General features: G+C 50.7%; 1 protein-coding gene across 1 annotated transcript; it reads left to right on the top strand.

Annotated features, from left to right (window-relative positions):
• The first annotated feature begins 2304 nt into the window (after window positions 1–2304).
• Window positions 2305–4033, top strand: ID1 (inhibitor of DNA binding 1). The gene is made up of 2 exons (XM_047854261.1): window positions 2305–3353; window positions 3578–4033. Exons 1-2 carry the CDS (start codon window positions 2931–2933, stop codon window positions 3617–3619), a joined length of 465 nt encoding a protein of 154 aa, XP_047710217.1. The 5' UTR covers window positions 2305–2930; the 3' UTR covers window positions 3620–4033.
• Window positions 4034–24053: the final 20020 nt, after the last annotated feature.

Here is a 24053-nt window from a genome sequence, read left to right as displayed (position 1 = left end):
CAATCCAGCGTGTTTTGACTAATTCATGCACTGTGTACCCCACACCTCATCATCATATAGAACATTTCCATCACTCCAGAAAGTTCCCTCACACCTCTTCCTTGGCAACCTCCCATAAGCAGCCATCATTCTGATTTCTTTCACCATAGATTAGTTGTGCCTATTCTAGAACTTGATATAGGAGAAATCACACAGCACTGTGTTTGAAATTCTTCCTGGAGCTTGATTTCCTCTCTTTTTAATTTTTATTTTTATATTTTTTAAGGATTTTATTGTTAAGTGATCTCTACACCCAACATGGGGCTTGAATTTACAACCCCAAGATCAAGAGTCACATGCTCCGCTGACTGGTGACCTGACTCAGCCAGGTAACCCCTATTTCCTCTCTTTTTAAACATTCATTTCCAGATACACTTGTACTTGGGAGCAATATGTTTGCTTTTTTACATGCAAGAGGTCCTACCTTGACCCCCAGTCTCACACTTGCTTTCCCAACAGCAGAATCTAGGTATCTCTCAGCCATACTTCCCGTCTGCTGCATGGCCATTCCACAGCACTGATGTTCCATTCATAGTGTATATGTTCCATTCATAGTTTACATAATGCCCCCGTTGGTGGACATTTAGGTTATTTCAAATTCCCCTCTTGCCAATAGCACCTCAGTGAACATCCTTGAGCAGATATCTTTGTGTCTGTGAGTGTAGGTTTCTCTGGAATTAATGCCAGCAGGTAGAATTGATCCGTCAATTAATAAACACTAGGTAATGAAATAATACTGTAATTTCCTCTGGCCAGTCATTGTCCTTCCAATTCTTCAGGAATTGTTTCGCACACCAAAAAGTTCTCTCTGGTCATTAGAAGATTGCTAAACAAGGCTTAGGGACTTTGGAGAGTTGGGGGGAGGGGTGGTAAAGGGGATGAGGAATCCAGTTAATTAATTAATAATGTGTCTCTCCTTTGAAGCTGGTCTCACTGATCAGTTTTCCTGGTTTCCCCACGTGGAGGCAGAAGCCAGGGTTTACTGGCCCCTCCCCTAGACTTCTGTGGGAAAAGCAAACCGGCGGATGCCCAGTGAATTAATTGCTGGTGGGGGGTGGGGAGGGACCATAATATCAATTCTGTCTTTGGTGGGCACAGTATTTTAGTCCTGCTAAAGCTGTGTGCCCTTGGGTGGCTATTGTAATCCACCATGTCCCCGCCTCTGGCCAATCTAGGCCTCTGGAGCAGACTGCCTACCCCGGCAGGAAGGGATTGCATTACAATAAAGTGCCCCTCTTATAATAATGCAACCATTACAATAGCCATGGCTCTTGGGAGGCTTTTTGAGCCTCAGTTTCTTCCTTTCCAAAAAAACAACAGAGCCCCACTTGAGAGCTGGGGCCAGGGTTACAGAAGACGATAAGGGCAAACGCCTCACACACGGTGAAGTACACAGTGCCCGACGCGAACTCAGAGTTCAAGAAGCCGTCACCTTTGTCATTATTATCAAAATACCAGGCAGATACTGTATTAGGAATCAGAGAGGGCCGAAGACCACCAACTTCACCCAGCTTCAGAGTTGGGATCAGAACTCTCCCCAGACGGGAGGGGAAGCTGGGGTGGATAAGGAGGTGAAGAAACGTCCCAGTGATCTGAGGTGTGGGCCTGGTGGGGCGATTCCCAGGTGTGGAGCCGGGAGGTAAGGTGACCCTTCCCAGCGACCGCGCCCGCGAGGAGCGCATTCCCAGCCTTCCCGCCCGCCCGAGGTCCGCAGGTGACTGGCCGAGCGGGCTCAGTGGGGGAGCGCTCTAGCCGGGTTTGCAGTCTCCATGGCGACCGCCCGCGCGGCGCCAGCCTGACAGCCCGTCCCGGTTTTATGAATGGGTGACGTCACAGGCCTGGCGTCTAACGGTCTGAGCCGCTTGTTCAGACGCTGACACAGACCCGCCCGGGAGGTGGGGGGGGGGGGGAGACTCGAGCTCCGCAGCTGCCGCGCCGTGGGAGGGAGACCCTGATCGGAGGTCTTGGGGGTGGGGGGGAAGGAGGGGACAGGAAACAGCCAAAAAAGGGAGAAAAATTCAAAAATAACTAGTTGATGCAGATATGGGGAATTTTTGCAGGGCGATGCAAACTTAGGGTAGAATCAGGGGATGCAGACCCCTCGGGGCTCCTTCTATCTAATTCGTGTCCCGGAGGACCAGCCCCCAATGCCAGAGGAAGACTTTCTCGAATTAATTGCTCCCAGCCCGAGGTGCCTGGGTATAAAAAAAAAAAAAAAAAAAAAAAAAAAAAGGTCCCAGAAACATTAACCAGCAACTTTCTCTGGAAATTGGGTAAGGGAGACCAGCTCTGGGAAGCAGTGTGTGAAGGGGGGCCCGCTTTAAGTTTTGGTCCAAAGAGCCGAGAGATCAGGCTCCCAGAAGCCCAGGCCCTAGTCAAGGGCTCTCTAGATAACCCAGAGCCAGCCCCTTCCCCACGGGGGCCTCAGTTTCTCCCATCTATAAAAGGGAGCTGAGAGGTGAGAAAATGAACCTGAGAAAACGGATTGTTAAAGTCACTTTCCTGTCGGCAAAGCCTCCTCCGCGAGGAGCCCAAGGTAGCCCTCGCCTCCACTAGCCACCCCGCCCCGTGCCCTCCCACTCTCTCTGCTGCTGAGACTCGGGTTCCCTTTCCAAGGCCGCGAGGGTGCACAAGCAGAGCAGGAGGCGGAACCCAGAGGCGCTCGAGGCCACGCCTTGAGATCTCCCATTGGCTGCTTTTGAACCCCTGAGCCCGCCTCTAGTGGGGTGTGTTGGGTTGGCGGGGGAGAGCCCGGCGTCTCTATAAAATGTGGGCTGCGGGGCTCAGACCTCGCATTCTACAACCGTCTCTTCCCTGCTCCGGGGTCTCTCTTTACCTTCGCCCGGCGTCCTCTGTGCGCTTCGTTTCCCTCTTACTCCGACGCCAGAATCATGAAAGTCGCCACTGGCAGCGCCGCGGCCGCCGCGGGCCCCAGCTGCGCGCTGAAGGCCGGCAAGACCGCAGGCGGCGCGGGCGAGGTGGTGCGCTGTCTGTCCGAGCAGAGCGTGGCCATCTCGCGCTGCGCGGGGGGCGCCGGGGCGCGCCTGCCTGCCCTGCTCGACGAGCAGCAGGTGAATGTGCTGCTCTACGACATGAACGGCTGCTACTCGCGCCTCAAGGAGCTGGTGCCCACCCTCCCCCAGAACCGTAAGGTGAGCCGGGTGGAGATCCTCCAGCACGTCATCGACTACATCTGGGACCTGGAGTTGGAGCTGAACTCGGAATCCCAAGTCGGGACCCCCGGGGGCCGGGGGCTCCCCGCCCGGGCTCCGCTGAGCACCCTCAACGGCGAGATCAGCGCTCTGGCGGCCGAGGTGAGGTCCGAACTGGAGCACGAGAGCATTGTCCTTCTGCAGATGGGGAAACTGAGGCCCGGGGTGGGGGGAAACTTGGCCCGAGGTCGTCGCCCTCCTTTCGGGCACTTACTTGCCTACGCGAGATCGGAGAGAGCGCTCCCTTGACGCTTCTCTTGGGGAAGGGCTTGCAGCCTCGTCCCTTCCAACCTGCCCGTCTCACCTCTTCTCTCTCGTTCCCACAGGCGGCTTGTGTTCCAGCGGACGATCGCATTTTGTGTCGCTGAAGCGCCTCCCTCAAGGACTGGCAGACCCCAGCCCTCCAGGGAGCGAGAGGAATTCGTGCTCTCTGATCCTACCGAGCGCCTCGCCGGAGGTGGGGAGGAACAAGATTGAGATCAGCGACCGTGGGGCGCTTGCTGAATGCAGCCCAGGGTTGGCGGACTGAGAGGGCAGGCCGACCCTCCCCTCTACACCAACCAGCCACCAGAGACTTGGGGGACGGCCCCCCGTGTGTTTCTATTTTTTGAAAAGCAAACATTTTAAAAAATGGTCACGTTTGGTGCTTCTCAGATTTCTGAGGAAATTAATTGCTTTGTATTGTATATTACAATGATCACCGAGAATATTGTTTTACAATAGTTCTGTGGGGTGTTTTTGTTTTCGTTGTTGTTGTTATTAAACAAATACTTTAGACTGCGGTACAGTTGCAGTGACTTCTTGGACTCAGGGGAGGGCCTTGAGGGAGGGGGTTGACCCCTGACCCCATTCCCAGCTGGTGCTGGGAGGAGGGAGGGGGACTAGAAGGCCACATCTGGACTGTCGCTTTTACCGACCTGCACTGAGTGTTTTCCGGTGTCTTTAAAGTCCGTTCTTTTCCCATCACTGGCCATTTCCCTGCTCCCCAGTGTCATAAAATTAAATCCTCTAGACTTCTAGAGTCTTGCCAAGTGGTCATTGGGTCACCTGGGGAGGTTAAAATGCAGATCAACCTGCTAAGTCCCCCTCCGGGTTGAGTATTCAAACAAACCGTGTAAGTTGGAGAACCAGGTCACTGGGCCACCTCCCTCTTCACCCGAGGTAGAGGAAGGGGAGATCTAAAGGGAAGACTTTCCCAGAGCCCCTCTGAGGTAGGACTTCTGTCACCCCATTTCCCAGTAGGAGGTGTCTCCCTGTTGGGCCGCCTAGCCCTGGATTGTAGCAGGCTGCCCTGGGGCTCCTGGCTTGTCCAAGTGGGTGAGCAAGTTGGCAGGGCCAGCCTGGGCACAGCTGCTGAGCCACCTGCTCTGGGTCCGGACTTGGCCCCCTCACCCTGGCCTGGGTATGCCAACAGCTCAGACAAACGTCTCTCCCTCCCCCAGGGTTCCCGTGTGGGCCAAGGAGTGGGCGAGTCCGTCCCTAGCTCCGGAGCAGGAAAAAGGTGTCACTCGCAAGGGACTATCTGCCTGGACATGTGTGAGTTTGTACACGGGGTGGCCCTGTGTGTGTGTGTGTGTGTGTGTGTGTGTGTGTGTGTGAGAGACAAGAGCCAACTAGTAATTCTCCCCCACGGGGCTGGGTCATCTGTTGGGGTACAGGCCTGGGAGTGTGGATAAGGATGTGCACGGGGGTGCGTGCAGGAGGGCAAATGTGAGCACATGTGTTCTACAGATAAGTGTGTGCAGCCGCCAGCCATTTGGGCTTGTGTGTTCTGCCTAAATGCATCATGGGCATCTCTGCATGGGTCTGGCTTGATGGATGGGTTTGTGTGTCCCAGAGATGTGGAACCGCACTGTGGGTTTCTAAGTGTGTAATTGTTCCGTAGGCCGGCTGGCATTCCTAGGCCTCCACTGGTCTGGGGTGGAGGTGTGGGCAGCTGTGTTCCGGCAAACCCTCCCTCAGGAGTTCAAGTACCCACCCTGGGAGCAATTATTAGGCCCTGGGGCACCACCCCTCAAGTATCCCTACCACGTGGGTTCCGGGGGAACAACCAAGCCCCCTGCCAGGGCAAAGAACTTGTCCCCCAGAGGGTAAGGCCTATTAATACATTTTCCAATAAATAGAATAAAGTAAACAGCACCTAGTACCACGAACCTGTTCCATGCTCCACTCTTTACATAGCGGATCCCATGGATCCCTGTGGGGCTAACGGCTGCATTCCAATTTACAAGAAACAGGCTCAGAAGGGATGAACAGCATCAGCAGCCAATGAAAGATTATCACCCATTGAGCACTAACATTGAGCCAGGTACCTTCCCACCCGGAGCACGTTATGGACTTAATCAAAGAACACGGGGGGCGCCTGGGTGGCGCAGTCGGTTAAGCGTCCGACTTCAACCAGGTCACGATCTTGCGCTCCGTGAGTTCGAGCCCCGCGTCGGGCTCTGGGCGGATGGCTCAGAGCCTGGAGCCTGTTTCCGATTCTGTGTCTCCCTCTCTCTCTGCCCTTCCCCCGTTCATGCTCTGTCTCTCTCTGTCCCAAAAATAAATAAACGTTGAAAAAAAAATTAAAAAAAAAAAAAAAAGAACACGGCATTTGGAGGTAAATCATGTCCTTTGCTACTCCCCGCTCAACACCCCACCCCGCTGCTGTTTTGTGGCATCGACTTCTCAGAATTGTTGTAGAGAATAAATGGAATGGAGCGCTTCGCACGCAGTGTTTGGTAGTTATAAATTATCATTATTAACTGTCGCCTGTGTGTCCTTGGAGTGTCCTCAGAGGCACACGTGTGCACCCACTCCCTCCCGTGTGCGCCCCCCCCCCCGCAAGCCCACCCACGGGCACGTGGGCGTGTCCCCCGCGTGTCCTCCCACACGGGAGGGCCTTCCTCCAGGGGAGGAAGGGGCTGTGGCGGGGGCCTCGGCCACCTCCCCCGCCATTCAGGCACACTCTGGCTTCCACGTTTCCCTCTTTTCCCCTTTGGCCGGGGCCCAGCCCATCTGGAGGCCGGCTCGGCGGCGGCCTGGGAGCGTTTCCATCAGCTGGGCCCGAGGAATGCGGAGCTATTTAACCTGAGCATCCCCAGGTGTACGGAGGCGCCTGGCTGTCTGGGGCCCGCCGCCCTTGGCACGGCCGCGCTAGACAAACAGCGCCGCCCCCGCCCTGCCCCTCCGCCCGCAGCTGCAGCCGGGCCTGGGAACGGGCGGGCGCCGGGCTTGCATCAGGCTCGCCTCGCAGGGCGGGGGCGGGGTGGGGGGACACGACCAGGGGCCGTCGTGACTGTGTGTGTGTGTGTGTGTGTGTGTGTGTGTGTAGCACGCAAAAACCTGCTCTGTGTATGCACAAAACCCTGCTCTGTGGGGTGTGTTGGGGGGGGGGGGGTCAGATGCAAAACCCTGCTCCTTTTCAGTGCTGCTTGGGAAACCATTAACTCCTTAACCCCCCTCCCGGACAGGGTGCAGGGAGGAGCAGGCACAGAAGCCACAGAGAAACACCAGGACGGTGTCTTGGGCGTTAGACCCTGCCTGTCCATGGCTGTGGGTCTGAGACTCGAAGTTTTTTTTTTTTTTTTTTTTTTAATTTAACAAACATCTATAGGGCACTTATTATGTGCCAGATATCATACCAAGGTCTTTTAAAATTTACGTCATCTAGCCCTCCTCACAGCTGTACCAGAGAAGTGCTATCATGCTCATTTCAATCAAAACAACAGCAACAACGATAATAATAGGCTAACATTTCAGTTGGGAGGCTGCTGGATCAGCCTGGGGCTCAGCCTTGCCGCTCATCACTTCACCTGTTTCAGCCTCCATTTTCTCATCTGAAAAAGGGGATCCAGAACCTTGCCACCAAGGATCAGGTGAACCCGAGTATATAAAAAGCTTAGCATCGTGACTGGCTCATAGTGGACACTTAGTGTATGTTGGTGCTTTACGGGCTTATTGCTATTTCTGCTTTTCAGCTGAGTAAAGTGGAGGCATCAATCAGAGAGGTGACAGGACACTGACTTAGAGGGCTTTTCAGAAATCAGGTTGGTCCAAACAAGGCTAATGAGGGGTTTCAGGTTCCCATAGGACATCCGGTTGGGCCGTTTCATCATAGTTCCGGTCGAAATCACACCTGGTCATTATATATTTTTGTTTGAAATGTGTAAGCTGGAAAAATGCAAGACACATAACGCAAATCACAATTTTTGCAACCCATGTTTTGGCATTTCTTAATTAAAAAAAAATCGAATTATAGCCCCAAAAGATGGAAATGGCCCAGGCTTTCTTGACCTCTAAGAGGTGCTGTGGGTGCAGGTTCTTCTGTGGGAGCCGGTTGTGAGAGGCAGGTCACATAGCTAGACCCAGGTCTCGAAGCAGGTAGAGACCAACCAATCTGTGGAAATGTCTGCTCCTTCCGAGGCTGAGGGATCACCAGGCCCTTACCTCTGGATGCACACTCTTCCCTCTGCAGAAGTAAGGGTGCTTCACACACAACCAACGAACCTTGCACCTGCCTGTTTGAGTTGCCCAGGGCTCAGAGTTGGCTTAATAAAGAGGTACCCTGGTACCCCCCACATTTTTGTCTCCTGAGACTGAAAAGCTCAGCCATATAACCTTTATTTGTGCCAGCTACTCCAATTTGAGGTCCAGGAACTTCTGGCCAGATAGGGCTTTCCACCGCCAGAGGTCATACAGAGCAAGGCTTTCCTGGGACGGGCGGGCCTATGATCCCAGCACGGCTGCCTGCCGGAGAGAAAGGAGGTGAGTCATGGCCAGGCCAGGGTCCGGGAAAGGGAAGGGAAGGGAAGGGAAGAGGAAACCAGAAGGCCTGGAGGCGCACATGCTTGGAGGGGGAGCCCTTATCTTCCCAGACCCGCCCTGGCTGGTGCTTCCTGCCCCAGCTCTTGCAAAATCTCTTTCCCAGCGCTGCCCCCAAGGTGGGTGCCTTGGGCTAGTACAGGGTTGCATCAGGGGCTTGTGCAAGGGGCAGCTGGGGACAGGGGAATGGGGCAGTGCCTGCAGGCCAAGAGGGGCAAGAAGAGGCAGACTCAGCTTCTAGGCCCCATGCCACTTGTCACCGCACACTTGCTGCACCTTCCAGGCCCTCGACATCCTCAGCTTTAAAATGGGTGTTCCAGTCATTGTTCAGAGGTTTCAGTGACATCATCCTGATCCCATCCACTCCTCAAGCCCCAGGCTAGGCTATTGTCATCTCCACCTGGAAAACTGTGCCAGCCTCAACTGGTTTATTCAACAAATAGTTATAATGCTCCTACCATGTACTAGGAACTAACAGGGCTGCAGGAACTAACAATTTAGATAAAAAATCCTTGCCCTCTTGAAACTTACGTTCTAGTGGAGGAAGACAGACAGGAAATAAGTATGCATAGGTATAAGTAGAGGCAGCTTCATGAAATTACTGAAGCTTAAACTTCAAGTCTTCTTGCCTGGAAAGAGTCCTAGAAACATGTTCATGGTGTGTGTGTGTGTGTTTTGTAAAATTTGCAAACCATTGTGCCTAGGTTGCAAAAATCTAGGTTCCATGAAACCTAGATTCTCCCCTGGATATGCAAAGGGGGAGGGGCACCTGGGTGCTCAGTCCGTTAAGCCACGGATACTTGGCTTTGTCTCGGGTCATGATCTCGGGTTCACGATGAGTTCGAGCCCCGCGTGGGCTCCGCTCAGCCAGTGCAAAAGCCTGCTTGGGATTCTATCTCTGGCACTCCTCCATTCGCACACTCTCTCAAAATAAATAAACTTTAAAATAATCACAAAGGGGGTGGCGCCACAGGATCCAAGCTTGAAGGCAAGGGTGCAAGAGGCGCAGCAGAATCAATTCTACGGGTGTTATTCGTTTCTTCAGCTACAGCCCCCAAGTTCTGCCAGTGGTAGGGAAAGTTGGGTAGATGAGAGCACTCCCGCACGCCGCTGAACAACTTCGCGCCCCCGCAAACGCGGGCGCCCTGCTGGCTCCGGCCTTCCTCGGTCCACTTGCGCCCCCTGGCGGGAAGATCCAGAAGTGCGCCAGCGCCGGTGAGAAACCAAGCAGGGCCGTCGGAGCCGTACCGCGGGCGGCGAAAGCTGGTGCCTTGGCGGCCTCTGGCGGACTATCTGGAAACTGCAGGTGGCTAGAGCTGTGCGCACATTGGAAGAGCATTTCTGTGTCTGTGAATGTTTGTGTACAGGTACGCCGCAGGCTTGGAATCCAGATATATCCGCCTTCAGCCCTTGCTCCTATCAGGGCATTAGCTACCCTTTCCCCAACTCTTTCATCCCCTTTTTCTTCCTTGCTCTGTGACAACCCCCTCTGAGGCCTCATTACTTCATCTATAAAAGCAGATCTTGGACAAATCCTTGAAATGTTTCAAAAACTGTGAAATGTACTATATATACAGAAAAACAGATATTGGCCAATGTATACAGTTTGAAGGTAATAATGAGCACTCAAGTACCAGCCACTCTGCTTAAGAAATGAAAGATTAGGATGGGGTGCCTGGGTGGCTCAGGTGGTTAAGCATCCCACTTAGGCTCCGACTTAGGCTCAGGGCACGAACCCACCCACGGTGGGTTCAAGACCCGCGTTGGGCTCTGTTGCTGATAAGCTCAGAGCCTAGAGCCTGCTTCGGATTCTGTATCTCCCTCTCTCTCTGCCCCTACCCCTGGTCCCTCTCTAAATATTAAAAAAAAACCAAATTTTTTTTTTTTTAAGAAATGAAAGATTAGTTTCTTTTTTTAATGTTCATTTATTTTTGAAGGAGAGAGAGCGAGCATATGCACAAGCCAGGGAGGAGCAGAGAGAGGACAGAAGATCCAAAGCGGGCTCTGCGCTGAGAGTGGAGAGTCCGATGCAGGGCTTGAACTTACGATCCAGAAGATCATGACCTGAGCTGAAGTCAGACTATTAACCAACTGAGCCCCCCGGGCACCCTAACAGACTTATTCTTTTGAGGCCCTTGTGTGCCCCTCTAGATACAAACCCCAACCCTCCCTGCAACACATTGTCACGATTCAACTTGGTGTTAGTCATTTGTTCTTTTATTTTTTCCACACGTGCACCAATTTGTATCCTGAAATACGTTATTACTTAATCTTACCTGGTTTTTGCCTTTTATGTAAATAGAATCATACTACGTGCAATGTTTTGTCACGTGCTCATAAATTACACAAGAATCATCCATGTTGGTGGGTGTAGACTTAGCTGCATAGTCCTCCACGATGTGATTTATTTATCTGATCTCTTGTGGATGAACCTTTGGGTTGTTTCGTGAGTTTTGCTATTGTCTAGTGGTGTTGCTCTGAATGTCTTTGCGTGTGTCTCCCAGTGAACGTGTGAGGAGGGAGGGCACGCGCACAGTTTCAAAGTTACCAGGTTGGACTAGAGTCTATGTTAATTAAAAAACAATTTTTTTTTTTACATTTATTTATTTTTGAGAAACAGAGTGAGACAAAGCGCGAGCAGGGGAGAGGCAGAGAGAGAAGGAGACACAGAAGCAGGCTCCAGGCTCTGAGCAAGGGGTCAGCACAGAGCCTGATGGGGGGCTCGAACCCACAAACCGTGAGATCATGACCTGAGTCGAAGTCGGACGCTCAACCGACTGAGCCACCCAGGCGCCCCAAGAGTTCTTCTATGTCAATTAAACAGAGGAGTCAGAACTGGGAGGTCCCCAAGGTATCACTGAACCCAACACACTTATTGTAGAAAAGGAGACCCAGAGAAGTGAAGAGTGATTTGCCCAGAGTCCCACAGCCTTGGTCTCCTATCATGGCCCCGGAGTAATTTGAGGGACATTTCCTTCCCATTTTGAGGAGTAGCAAGCTTATTTATTTAGTTATTAAAAAGATTATTTATATAAATAATCTCTACACCCCACTGGGGGCCCAGACTGACGACCCAAGCTCAAGAGTCGCATGCTTTTCCAACTGAACCAGCCAGGCGCTCCTATTTAACCTTCAAAATTGTCCTCGCGGCTGGTTTTAGAATTCTGGACGAAGTGGAAGCACCGACTGCTCCTTGGAGAGCGTCCCACGGACAAACAGACTCACATTCACCGGATCTCCAAGTCCTGCCAATTTAACCCCTGAATGTTCCCCAAATCCACGCACCTCTGCCCATCCCCCCCCCCCACCCCCTGGTTGCCATCATGTCTCGTCTGCACATTGCAGTAGCCTCCCCACTGGTTCTCCCTGCTTCTCCCAGTGTCTGCCCCATGTTCTCCACACAGCCGTCAGAAGGACCATTCTAGAACATAGGTAGGGCCTGTTGCTTGCCTGCTTAAAACTTTCCTGTGGCTTCCAGTTGCACTTAGAATGGGATCCTAATTGTTTCCCTCTCAACTTTACTGTAAACCTAAAACTGTTCCAAAAGTAAAATCTTTAAAAAGAATCCTCATTTCTTTCCCACGGCTTCCGAGGCACAGTAAGGTGTGGTTCCCACCTGAGTCCTCCTTCTCCTGCACTCCCCCTCATCTACCCTGCTGTCCTCTGGTCCCCTTCCAGTCATTCATTCCTGACCCCGGGGGGCCTTTGCACATGCTGTGCCTGCTGCCTGAGATTCTGTGCCCCACAAATCCTTTTGTCTTTCAGGGCTAAGCCCGCTGTTGCCTCTTCAGAGAGGTCCTCCCCATTCACATCTGTCATTGTCCTTGGGGGAAGTTGCTTAACCTCTCATGCACTTAGAGGCTTCTGATCCTCATGGTGGTTTTTAAAAATAACCGCGCGCGCGCACACACACACACGCCTCACAAATTCTTTGACACTTCCTCCCATCAGAAGGTGGCTCTATGTGAACCTGGATGGGCTTTTGTGACTATTTTAACCAACCGATTACAGCAAAAGCGATGCTCTGTTTTCCAAGGCTAGATCATGAAAAGTCATGCAGCCTTCTGCCAGGTTTTCCCGGGGCGCTCAGTCTGGAGGAAGTAGCCGTCCTGTGAGCCTGCCATGAGACTGTCACGGTGGCAAGGCCCTGTGTAGTCAGTCCAGATGACACTTCCAGCTGAGCTCAGCCTTCCAGCCACTCATGTGGGGGTGAAGCTACACTGGATCCTTCAGACTAGCCTGTCAGCCAGCTGAGCCCTCCTGAGAGACCCCAGCTGATGCCACAGGGAACAGAAAAACGACCCAACCAACCCCTCCCAGAATTCCTGACCCATAGAATCTATGACATGTAATAAGATGGCTGTTGTTTAGCGACAATAGCCAAAGTATGGAAGGAGCCCAAATGTCCATCGACAGATGAATGGATAAGGAAGATGTGGTGTATATATATACAATGGAGTATTACTCGGCAATCAAAAAGGATGAAGTCTTGCCATTTGCAATAACGTGCATGGAACTGGAGGGTATTAGGCTAAGCGAAATTAGTCAGAGAAAGACGAGTATCATATGACTTACGCATATGTGGCATTTAAGGTACAAAACAGATGAACATAAGGGAAGGGAAGCAAAAATAATACCCAAACAAGGAAGGGGACAAAACAAAAGAGGCTCTTAAATACAGAGAACAAACAGAGGGGTGCTGGAGGGGCTGTGGGTGGGGGGATGGGCTAAATGGGCAAGGGGCATTAGGGAGGACACTTGCTGGGAGGAGCACTGGGTGTTATATGTAGGGGTGAATCACCGGATTCCACTCCCGATGTCATTATTGCACTATATGCGAACTTGGATGTAAATTTAAAGTACGTAAATAAGTAAGTAAGTAAGTAAATAAATAAATAAAAGTTAGGATATCTATAATAAATAAAGAAATAAAGAAATAAAATGGGTGTTGTTTTAGCTAAGTTTTGGGGTAGTTGGTTGCAGAACAATTTATCCCCGGAACAATCTTGTTTGTTTCCTTGTCCGTCGTGTCTCCTTTCTCCAGAAGAGGTGCTCCATGGGCTGCTTTGTTCTGGGCTGTGTGCACCCTGTGGAGCACAGAGCCTGGCACACCGTTGGTGCTCAATAACAACCTGTTGAATAAATGAGACGATGGGTGAATAGACGTAGGCACACCATACTCGGGCCCAGCTCCATTCACCCTGCTGAGGAGCGTTTCTGGGATAATCTTGCAGATATCTCAGTATTGGGAAGATTTCTGGTTGCTGCCATCCCCTGGCGGCCCAGTCCCTAGCCCTGGAAGAAGGTACAGAGAGTGGCTCTGGTCACAAGCTCACCGGGGCTTCGGCGCCCTTCGGTAAGTGCTACCTGCCACGGCCTCTCCATGACGTTCTGTCCTCCAGACTTCGCCTAAGGAGGCCTCCTTTATCTCAGGACACTGCCTCCAGAAAGCTGGCCCAGTTGGGCACTGTCCCAGGCTGGTCCTGGCCTCCATAAACCCCACTCTGTGCCCAGCTTCTTGATCACAGACAATTGCAGGGATTCATCTGCGATCAGCCCCACCCAGTGCCTTCGGAGCACCTCTTTTTCCCACATTGTCACCTCCCAACCTGCACTTAGAGCCCTCTCTCCCACAGTTCAGTCCTCAAACCATGACAGTCCTCATCCCAAGATACCTACTATGCGTCATGCCCTGTGCTGGCTCTTTTGCTGTGGTACCTCATGTCAATATCTCCACAGCCCAGTGGGATCAGGTTCATAAGTACCCCATTTTATTTATTTATTGTTTTAAGATTTTTTTTAAGTAATCCCTACACCCTATGTGGGGCTTGAACTCACAACTCCGAGATCAAGAGTCACATGCTTTTCAGACGGAGTCAACCAGGTGCCCCATTACTATAAAGAGAAAGATCCCCTAGGGGGCGCCCGGGTGGCTCAGTCAGTTAAGCATCTGACTTCAGCTCAGGTCATGATCTCACAGCTAGTGGGTTCCAGCCCGGTGTGGGGCTCTGTGCTAACAGCTCAAAGCCTGGAGCCTGCTTTGAATTCAGTGTCTGAATCTCTCTGCCCCTCTCCCACTCGCGCGCGCGCGCGCCCTCTCTCTCTCTCTCAAAAGTAAATAAACATTAAAAAAAAGAGAGAGAATGACCGACTAAAGGATGCTAAATTCAATGCATTAAACTTTAAGCAGACACAGGCTATTTTCATAATTTCAAAGTATCTCCCTTAACACATTTAATCATCATGCAGAGTAAAACAGTAGTTTTATAGCAGAGAAACCCAGCAGATAACACTTCAGACAAGTGATCAAGGTGAGGGTCACCAGCCTCAGGTTCCCCCCACCCCACCCCCGTCCCCCCATAAGACGCACTGAGAAAGGCGTGACGTCGCTTCTGTGATATTTTTCCCAATAGTGCAGAACTTCAACTTGATCATGAGAAAACTTCAGACAACCCCCAACTGACAGATATTCTACAAAATAGCTGCCTGGGCCTCTTCAAAAGTGTCAAGGTCATGAAAGAGAAGGAAAGACTGAGGACCTGTCATAGACTGAAGGAGTGTAAGGAGACATGAGGACTGGACTGGGTCCCAGAACAGAAAAGGAGTGCAAACTGGTGAAATCCAAATAATCTCTGTCCTTTAGTCAGTAGTAATGGGCCAAGGTTAATTTCTTCGTTTTGATAAGGGCTCTATCATGCAAGATATTGACAAATGGGAAAGCTGGGTGAACTCTCTGTAACTTGTTTTATTTTTGTTACTTCTGTAAGTTTAAAAATTATCTCAAAGGGAGGGGCGCCTGGCTGGCTCAGTCCGTGGATCATGTGACGCTTGATCTCCGGGTTGGGAGTTCAAGCCCCACATTGAGGACAGAGATTACTTACAAATAAAATCTTTAAAAAAAAAAATTTTTTTTTTCAACGTTTATTTTTATTTTATTTTTTGGGACAGAAAGAGACAGAGCATGAACGGGGAAGGGGCAGAGAGAGAGGGAGACACAGAATCAGAAACAGGCTCCAGGCTCTGAGCCATCAGCCCAGAGCCCCACGCGGGGCTCGAACTCACGGACCGCGAGATCGTGACCTGGCTGAAGTCGGACGCTTAACCGACTGCGCCACCCAGGCGCCCCCCCCAAAAAAAATTTTTTTTAATGTTTATTTTTGGGAGGGAGAGGGAGAGAGACAGAGCGCGAGTGGTGGAGGGGCAGAGAGAGAGGGAGACAGGATCCGAAGCAGGATCCAGGCTCTGAGCTGTCAGCACAGCTGCGGGGCTGGAACCCACAAGCAGCAGTGAGATCCTGACTTGAGCGGAAGTTGGACGCTCAACCGACTGAGTCCCCCAGGTGCCCCAAAAAATAACATCTTCAAAAATAAATAAAGTATCTCAAAGGGAAAAAACTGACATTAAAATTAAGAAAGAGAAGGAGATAATGAAGGCTAAACTGGAGCAGGCCCACCACGACAGCCCCTGCCTCCCACGGATTACTACTGAAAACTCTGGGCAAACACAAAAAGCAGCCACTTATGGAAGGAGTCTGTAAATAATAGCAGATTGGGGTGAAAAGTCCAAATGTGAAGACCAACTAGTATGGCATCGGTGCGTTTCCTGGTAAATGTTCTTCTTGTATCTTCTTGCTTTGACCCAGAGTGCTCTGAATCAGAAACTGTACAGTTGACCAGTGCAGCAAAAACGCCAATGGAAAAGCCTGACATTCTGGGGGCACCTGGGTGACTCAGTCGGTTGAGCGTCCGACTTGACTTGATTTTGGCTCCGGTCATGATCCCAGGGTCGTGGGATCAAAACCCACGTTGGAGGGGCGCCTGGGTGGCTCAGTTGGTTGGGTGACCGACTTTGGCTCAGGTCACGATCTCTCAGTTTGTGAGTTCGAGCCCCGCCTCGGGCTCTGTGCTGATTGCTCCGAGCCTGGAACCTGCTTCGGATTCTACCTCTCTCTACCCCTCCCCTGCGCATGCTCTGTGTCTCTCTGTCTCTCAATAAATAAATGTTTGTTTATTTTATTTTTTTTAACGTTTATTTATTTTTGAGACAGAGAGAGACAGAACATGAATGGGGGAGGGTCAGAGAGAGAGGGAGACACAGAATCTGAAACAGGCTCCAGGCTCTGAGCTGTCAGCACAGAGCCCGACGCGGGGCTCGAACTCAGGAACCACGAGATCATGACCTGAGCCGAAGTCGGAAGCCCAACCGACTGAGCCACCCAGGCGCCCCAATAAACGTTTAAAAAAAATTAAAAAACAAAACCCACGTTGGAAAATAAACAAATAAATACCCAGGTTGGGTTCTGCACCAGGCATGTAACCTGCTTGAAATTCTGTCTCTTCCTCTGCCTCTCTCCCCTGCTCCTGCGCTGTTTCTCAAAATGAAATGAAATAAAATAAGAATATAATAAGAAGGAAAGCCTAACATTCTGGCCAGAGAAGCTGGAAAACGCCCCCCATTGTGAGCTGGAGGGTGAGGAGAGTCCTCCTCCTCATTGTTTGTGTTTAATCATGTTTGCACCCGGTTCTGCCCCAGGGCAGCCCCAGTCTGTTCTGCTGTCCCCAATCCCGTTGACCCTCTAAAGGAAAAGAACATGGAAAATGGGGTCCCTGTGGTGCAAATAGTGTGGGAAATCCTCCAAATCTCCTTTCTTCTCTATTTTCTCTTGCTGCTTTGCCTTGAGGGCAGGCCCAGTGGCAAGGAATTGGGAGAGGGAACCAGCAGTTAGAACGCTAAGAGTACTTCATTTTTTTAAGTTTTTATTTTTATTTTATTTTATTTTTAACCAAACTCATCAAGTGGTATACATTAAATATTTACAGCTTTTCATATACCAATTACAACTTAATAAAATTATTTAATTTTTTTTTTTTAATTTTAAAGAGAGAGAGAGAGAGAGTGTGTGTGTGTGTGTGTGTGTGTGTGTGTGTGCAAGCAGGGGAACAGGGAAGAGGGAGAGAGAGAGAAAGAGAGGGAGAAAGAGAGACAGAGAGGGAGAGACTCCCAAGCAGGCCCCACGCCCAGTGCAGAGCCCAACTCCAGGTGAGATCCCACAACCTTGGGATCACAACCAGAGCCGAAATCAAGAGTTGGATGCTCAACTGCCTGAGCCACCCACGCGTTCCTACATCTTAATGAAATGATTTTTTAAAAATCACTGTTGGGGCACCTGGGTGGCACAGTTGATTGAACATCAGACTTCGGCTCATGATCTCATGGTTCGTGAGTTCAAGCCTCACATCAGGCTCACTGCTGTCGGTACAGAGCCCACTTCAGATCTTCTGTCCCCCCTCTCCGCCCCTCCTCCGCTTTACTCTCTCTCAAAAAAAAAAGAAACAAACAAACAAACAAACAAAATAAATAAATAAATCACTGTTATACTAAAAAGAAAGAGAGAATGAAAGAAAAAAAAAACCTAAATCACCAAATGAAGATTTTAGGAGAAATATAATATCTCAGAGCTTAAAAATTCGCTAGATGGTCTTAATAGTAGAGGGGAGGTGACAAAGGAAAGACTTAGTGAACCTGAAGTGAGATCAGTAGAAGTTATCCAATCTAAAGGACAGAGAGAAAAACATTTTTTTAAAATTTATTTTTAAGTAATCTTTACACCCACCGTGGAGCTCAAACTCACAACCCCGAGATCCAGAGGCACCTTCTCCACCCACCGAGCCGGCCAGGCACCCCAAGAAAAATATTTTTTAAACCGAACAGAGACTTAGGGACGTGTAGGACAATATCAAAAGCTCTAATATTGGGGTGCCTGGGTGGCTCAGTCGGTTGGTTGTGTCCAACTTCGGCTCAGGTCATGATCTCACAGTCTGTGGGTTCTAGCCCCGCGTCGGGCTCTGTGCTGACAGCTCAGAGCCTGGAGCCTGCTTCCGATTCTGTGTTTCCTTCTCTATCTGCCCTTTCCCAGCTTGCACACACTCTCTCTCTGTCTCTCTCTCCCTCAAAAATAAATAAACATTTAAAAAGTTTTAAAAAACCTAATATTTATGCCACTGGGGTCCCTTATTGGTGCAGAAAAAATTTTTTAAATGATGACTTCAATTTTCCCCAATTTGGAGAAAAATATAAATTTACAGATTCAAGAAGTTTAGTGAGTTCCAAACAGGGTAAACTCAAAGACAACTTTGAGTCCGGATGCCGATAACCAAATTGCTGAAAACCAACAGAAAGGAAAAACAACCTTGAAAGCAGCCAGAACAAAGAGAATACTTTAGGGGCACCTGGCTGGCACAGTTGGTTAAGCGTCGGACTCTTGATTTTGGTTCAGGTCACAATCTCACGGTTTGTGAGATCAAGACCCGTCCCATTGGGCTCTTTGCTGAGAATGGAGCCTGCTTGGGATTCTCTCTCTCCCTCTCTTTGCCCCTCTTCCTCTCTCTCTCTGTCTCTCTCTCAAAAATAAATAAATAAACATTTAAAAAGAATCACAATTTAGCAGGCCTAAATTTGCATTTCAATAATTATATAAATATACTAATTATTACATAAATGCACCAATTAAAAGAGAGCAACTGTTGGATTAAAGTTGAAAAAAGAAGCAAGACCCAACTATTTTCTGTTCACAAGGGGCCCACTTTAAATATAATTATGTAGGCAGATTAAAAGAAGGATATAAAAAATATACCATGGAACCACAAATTTAAAAAAAAAGTTGGGGGGCACCTGGGTGGCTCAGTCGGTTGGGCATCCAACGCTTGATTTCAGCTCAGATCATGATCTCATGGTTTGTGAGATTGAGCCCCAAGTCAGGATCTGTGCTGACAGCATGGAGACTGATAGGGGTTCTCTCTCTCTTCTCTCTCTCTCTCTCTCTCTCTCTGCCCTCCCCCATACTCTCTCTCTCAAAATAAATAAATAAACATTAAAAAAAATTAAAATTAGGGGCACTTGGGTGGCTCAGTTGAGTAAATGTCTGACTTGGTTTCAGCTCAGGTCATGATCTCACGGTTCGTGGGTTCAAGCCCCACATCGGGCTCTGCACTGGCAGTATGGGGTCTGCTCGGGGTTCTCTCTCCCTCTCTCTCTGCCCCTTCCCTACTTGTGCTCTCTCTCTCTCAAAATAAATAAACATTACAAAAATAAACGTAAATAAAAATTCAAAAGTTGGCATGGCTATATTAATAATAGACAAAGTAGAATTCAAAACAAGAAAAATCACAAGGGATAAAGAAGGACATTGTGCAATGAACAAAGAGTTAGTTCATCAAGCCATGGCAATCCTGAGTGTCTGGGCTTATCAACAAAGCTTCTAAATATATAAGGCAAAAACTGGTAGATCTGAAAAAAGAAAAAGGAAATAAAGTCACAGTTATACTTGTGGATGCCACCACTCCTCATTCAGTAACTGATAAAATAGCAATTTAGCAAAAATATGAAAGACCTGAACAACACTATCAATGAACTTGACCTGACATTTCTAGAGAACGCAACCTAACAGTAGCACAGAACACGTTCTTTTCAAGTACTCATGGAACATTCACCACGATAGACCCTCTTTGGGGCCTCTTATGTTGAACACATGTTTGAAAACGTAAATGATACAAAGTATGTTCTCTAGTCATAGAGCAATTAAATCAGAAATCAGGAACTGGGAAGGGCACCCGAGTGGCTCAGTGGGTTGGGCGTCCGACTTCGGTTCAGGTCACGATCTTGCGGTTCATGAGATCAGCCCAACGTCGGGCTCTTGTGCTGACAGCTCGGAGCCTGGAGCCTGTTTTGTATTCTGTGTCTCCCTCTCTCTCTGCCCCTCCCTACTCACGCTCTGTCTCTCTCTCACCAAAATAAATCAACATTAAAAAAACATTTAAAGGGGCGCCTGGGTGGCTCAGTCGGTTGAGCAGCCAACTTTGGCTCAGGTCATGATCTCTCGGTCCGTGAGTTCGAGCCCCGTGTCAGGCTCTGTGCTGACAGCTCAGAGCCTGGAGCCTGTTTCAGATTCTGTGTCTCCCTCTCTCTGACCCTTCCCTGTTCATGCTCTGTCTCTCCCTGTCTCAAAAATAAATAAAACGTTAAAAAAAAAAATTTAAAGAAGTCAGGAACTGAAAGATACCTGGAGAGAAAAATCCGAATATTTGGAAAAATCCAAATATTTTATGTTGTGAAACAACACACTTTTTTTTTTTTTGTCGTTAATGTTTACTTATTTTTGAGAGAGAGAGAGCCCATGATCAAGGGAGGGGCAGAGAGAGAGGGAGACAGAGGATCTGTAGTGGGCTCCGTGCTGACAACAGAGAACATGATGCGGGTCTAGAACCCACGCATGATGAGATCATGACCTGAGCCAAAGTCAGACGCTCAACTGACTGAGACACCCAAGTACCCCTGAACCATGCACTTTTAAATAAACGGTGGGTTAGAGAAGAGGTTTGGAGAGAAGTTAGAAAATGTTTTGAGCCAAATTAAAAAGAAAATACAACGTATCAAATTTGCACCAGGCAGCTAAAACAGGGTTAAGAGTGAATTCTTCTGTGAGAAAAGAAGAAAAGTCTCAAATCAATGATACAAGCTTCCACCTTCAGAAACTAGAAGAAGGAAAAGCAACTTAAGCCCAAACCAAGTAGAAAGAAATAACAGAAATCGATGATACTGGACACAGGAAAACAATGAAACCAAAAGCTTGTTCTTGGAAAGATCAGTATGACTGGTCTCCTTATGAAAAGGGGAAGTTTGGGCACAGAGACTCCATGGACGATAGTAAGAGGCACAGGAAAAAGACCGCCAGCTGTAAGCCAAGGAGGCCTTTCCTCACCGATGTCAGAAGGAAGCAAATCTGCAGGCGCCCTGATTTTGGATTTCTAGCTTCCAGAACTGTGAGACAATATATTTCTTTTGTTGAAGCCACCCAGTCTGTGGCACTTCGTTACGGCAGCCCCAGCCAACTAACACAGCCAATAGATGAATTTACCAGGATCAGAGGATATGAGGCCAACATGCAAAAATCAATCGCATTTCTACATAATAGCAGTGACTGTCAATTGGAAACGTTTTAAAGTTGCATCGACAAAAGCACCAACAAAAAGGAGCGACGCATCAATCTTTTTTTTTTTTTTTCAGTTTATTTATTTATTTTGAGACAGAGAGCACAAGCAGGGGAGGGGCAGGGAGCGGAGAGAGAGAGAATCCCAAGCAGACTCCACGCTGTCATATCAGAGCCCAGTGTGGGGCTCAAACTCACAAACCACGAGATCATGCCCTGAACCAAAATCAAGAGTCTGACACTTAACCGACTGAGCCACCCAGGCGCCCCGAGGCACCATTCTAACACCCGGTCTGAGCCCACTTGGGCTGCTATCACAAAATACCACAGGCTGAATGGCTTACACACAACAGAACTTTATTTCTCAGAGTGCGGGAAGTTGGAAGTCCAAGATCAAGGTGCTGGCAGCTACCATGTTTGGTGAGAGCTGGCTTCCCTGTTCATGGACAGCCAGCCTCTCATTGCAACCTCACGGCAGAGGGGATGAGGAAGCTCTCTGGGGTCTCTTTGATAAGGGCCCTACTTCCTTTCATGAGAGTTCCACCCTCATGACCTGATCACTTCCCAAAGGCTTCACCTCCAAATGCCATCACATTGGGGATTAGATTTAACATATGAATTTTAAGAGGATACAAGCATTCAGTCCGTTGCCCCACCAGATCCCACTGCATCCCGGTCCTGGAAGCGGGGGGACGTGAGGGAACAGGCCCGGTGTGGAGCGCACGCAGGCCACCAAGGCTGGGGGTTTCTGTGTGTCATTTTTGGAAAATAAAAATTGCTGGGAAGAAAATAGATGTAGACGGATGAGGAAGGGCACCTTCCACAATGTCCATATGGCCTCTCCACATGGGCTAAGGTGGCTTTGGCACAGCGTGGCTGCGTTCTAAAATAGTGTCCCAATTCAGTACGTGCCATTTTTATGATCTAGCTTTGCAGGTCACACAGCGTCATTTTCACCATGTTCTATGTTTAAGGCTGTTACAAAGGTACACCCCAGGTTCAAGGAATGGGGACATCGATCCCACCACCTGATGGGAAGAGTGTCAAGGTCACATTGGGGGAAAAAAAAAAGCATGTGGAATTGGAGCTTTTGTTGAGGCCACAAATAGTGACAAATTTGTTTGTAGACCAAGGCCTAGGTCTGCGGGTGTTGGGCCAGTAAAGCTTTCTCACGCGGAAACATGTGAGTGGGAATAAATCAGTCTTGCTCTAGAGAGAAGAGCATTTCAGCAGAGGGGAGAGCAGTGACAAAGGCCTGGCCACAGGCAAGGGCAGAGTGTGTTCCAAGAGCTAAAGGGCAGCATGGGGGGGGGGGGGGGGAGGGAGGGGGGAGGGGGGAGGGAGGGGAGGAGAGGAGAGGTGATGAAGGAGTTGTGTTGGAGAGCTTGGCAGGGGGACCCGGAATATCAGGCTAAGTAGCTTATCGGGAGGCCAGCGGGTGCTAATGAAGGTTCAAGGAAGCCATGAGGTCCCCACAAATGCCTGCGCCGCCACATCAGGGGGCCATATGGCCATGTCCATGAGCCAGGTGTGTCCCAGGTCTTGGGGTCTGTCCCCTGCTCTGTGCACCCCCTTTGGCCTGTGGAGCAGAAAGCCCTGGAAGATTTGGAGCGGTAGCTCTAAACAGTTCCGAGTTAGTGTGGAGCCCCAGAGCAGTATCTGGAGAGATCTGGGCCTACCCCAGGGCCGACTTGACCCGCTGCACCTCCAGGATCCCACCGCCTTACCCCTTTACCAAGTTGGACTGTCTCCTGGTGGTGACGCTGCTGCTCTCCTCTGAGGTGGCGCCCACCCCACCCATAGCCCTATCCATAGCTTGGCCGATACGTCACCGGTGCGGGCGCCTCTGGGAGAATCTCTGCTCAGACCATGGCATTCACCCCCACACCCATAAACAGAGCTTGAGTCTGACCGATACTGTAAAGATGTGGAAACCGAAGCCATGGGGGGGGGGGGGCGGGAGGGGAGGCAGGGAAGAGGGAAGGAAACCAGCAGAGAGTGGAGCTGGGACTAGAATCCTAGACGTGGGCTTCCCGGGTGGCGGGGGGCAGGAGGGTAGCTTCACCGCCCCTGATACTAGCTAGGTTGTCGTTTGTATACATCTGCCCAGGAGAGGGGGTGGTGACGAGGACCCGGGCCCCGGGGTTTCACTGCAGCGAGTTCTGACGAACTGCCACGCCCCTTCTCTAGCTGGTGGCGAGTGGCCGCCCTTCCCGCGGTCGGAGCTCGCCGCGTCGGGGGGCCGCCTCCGGCTCCCCTGCCACCGCGGCAGCAGCCGTCAGCGTGCGACTCCGCCCAGCACCCCTACCGACTGCGTGGCGTGGGCGGGACCTGAGCCGGGGCGTGGTGGCGGGGACGGGGGGCGGGCCGGGAGAGGCTGGAGCTGGCAGGGGGCGGGAGGGGAGTGACAGAGTGGGCGGGACCTCGGGAACAGGCCTACGGAGAAGGCGGGGAGGGGCGGTGCCTTGTGGGCGGGGCTTAAGTGACTGACAGGGAGGGGGCGTGGCTGGGCGCGTGAAGCGGCCGGCAGGACGACAGCGCGGTCAGGGTCAGGGAGCGGAGGCGGTCGCCGTGCGGGGGGCCAGAGAGAACTGAAAGAGCAAGCCTGGGGCCAGGGCAAGGGTCTAGTGTGGCTTGTGAAGGCAGGGCCGGAGAGACGGACAGGGCCCGGGCGGCCAGGGGCTGAGTGATAGAGGAGGAGCCTCTCAGGGTAGGGGCGAGGCCAGCGGCCGGGTAAGCCCCGAAGGCCAGCGGGACTGGGCGGGGCCAGGGATGACTGACAGGACGGGGTCGGGCTGCAGACGGCGCGGGGGACAGCCAGGTGGAGCCCAGCAGGAGGGGGACACGAAGACTGTCCGAGGGGCCGGGGAGGGATGACCGGCAGCCCGAGGCCGGGGAAGGAGGGAGGAGACGCGGGACGTAGGTGGTGTAGTATGAGTGACAGGGCACGTGGCGGGACCCGGAGTGAGGACTGCTTGTAGGCGGGGCGAGAGGATTGACGCCTCCGGGGC

The sequence above is a fragment of the Prionailurus viverrinus genome, chromosome A3, assembly GCF_022837055.1.
Source record: "Prionailurus viverrinus isolate Anna chromosome A3, UM_Priviv_1.0, whole genome shotgun sequence".
In the NCBI taxonomy this organism is placed as follows: domain Eukaryota; kingdom Metazoa; phylum Chordata; class Mammalia; order Carnivora; family Felidae; genus Prionailurus; species Prionailurus viverrinus.
Note: the sequence above shows the minus strand (reverse complement) of the source record. Positions and strands in the feature narration are given on the sequence as shown.

Bases quoted from the DNA above. Each gene is read 5' to 3' on its own strand.
- ID1 (XM_047854261.1), top strand. From the start codon at position 2,931: ATGAAAGTCGCCACTGGCAGCGCCGCGGCCGCCGCGGGCCCCAGCTGC. The intron at 3,354-3,577 runs GTGAGGTCCGAA...TCGTTCCCACAG, and splicing joins TCAGCGCTCTGGCGGCCGAG to GCGGCTTGTGTTCCAGCGGA.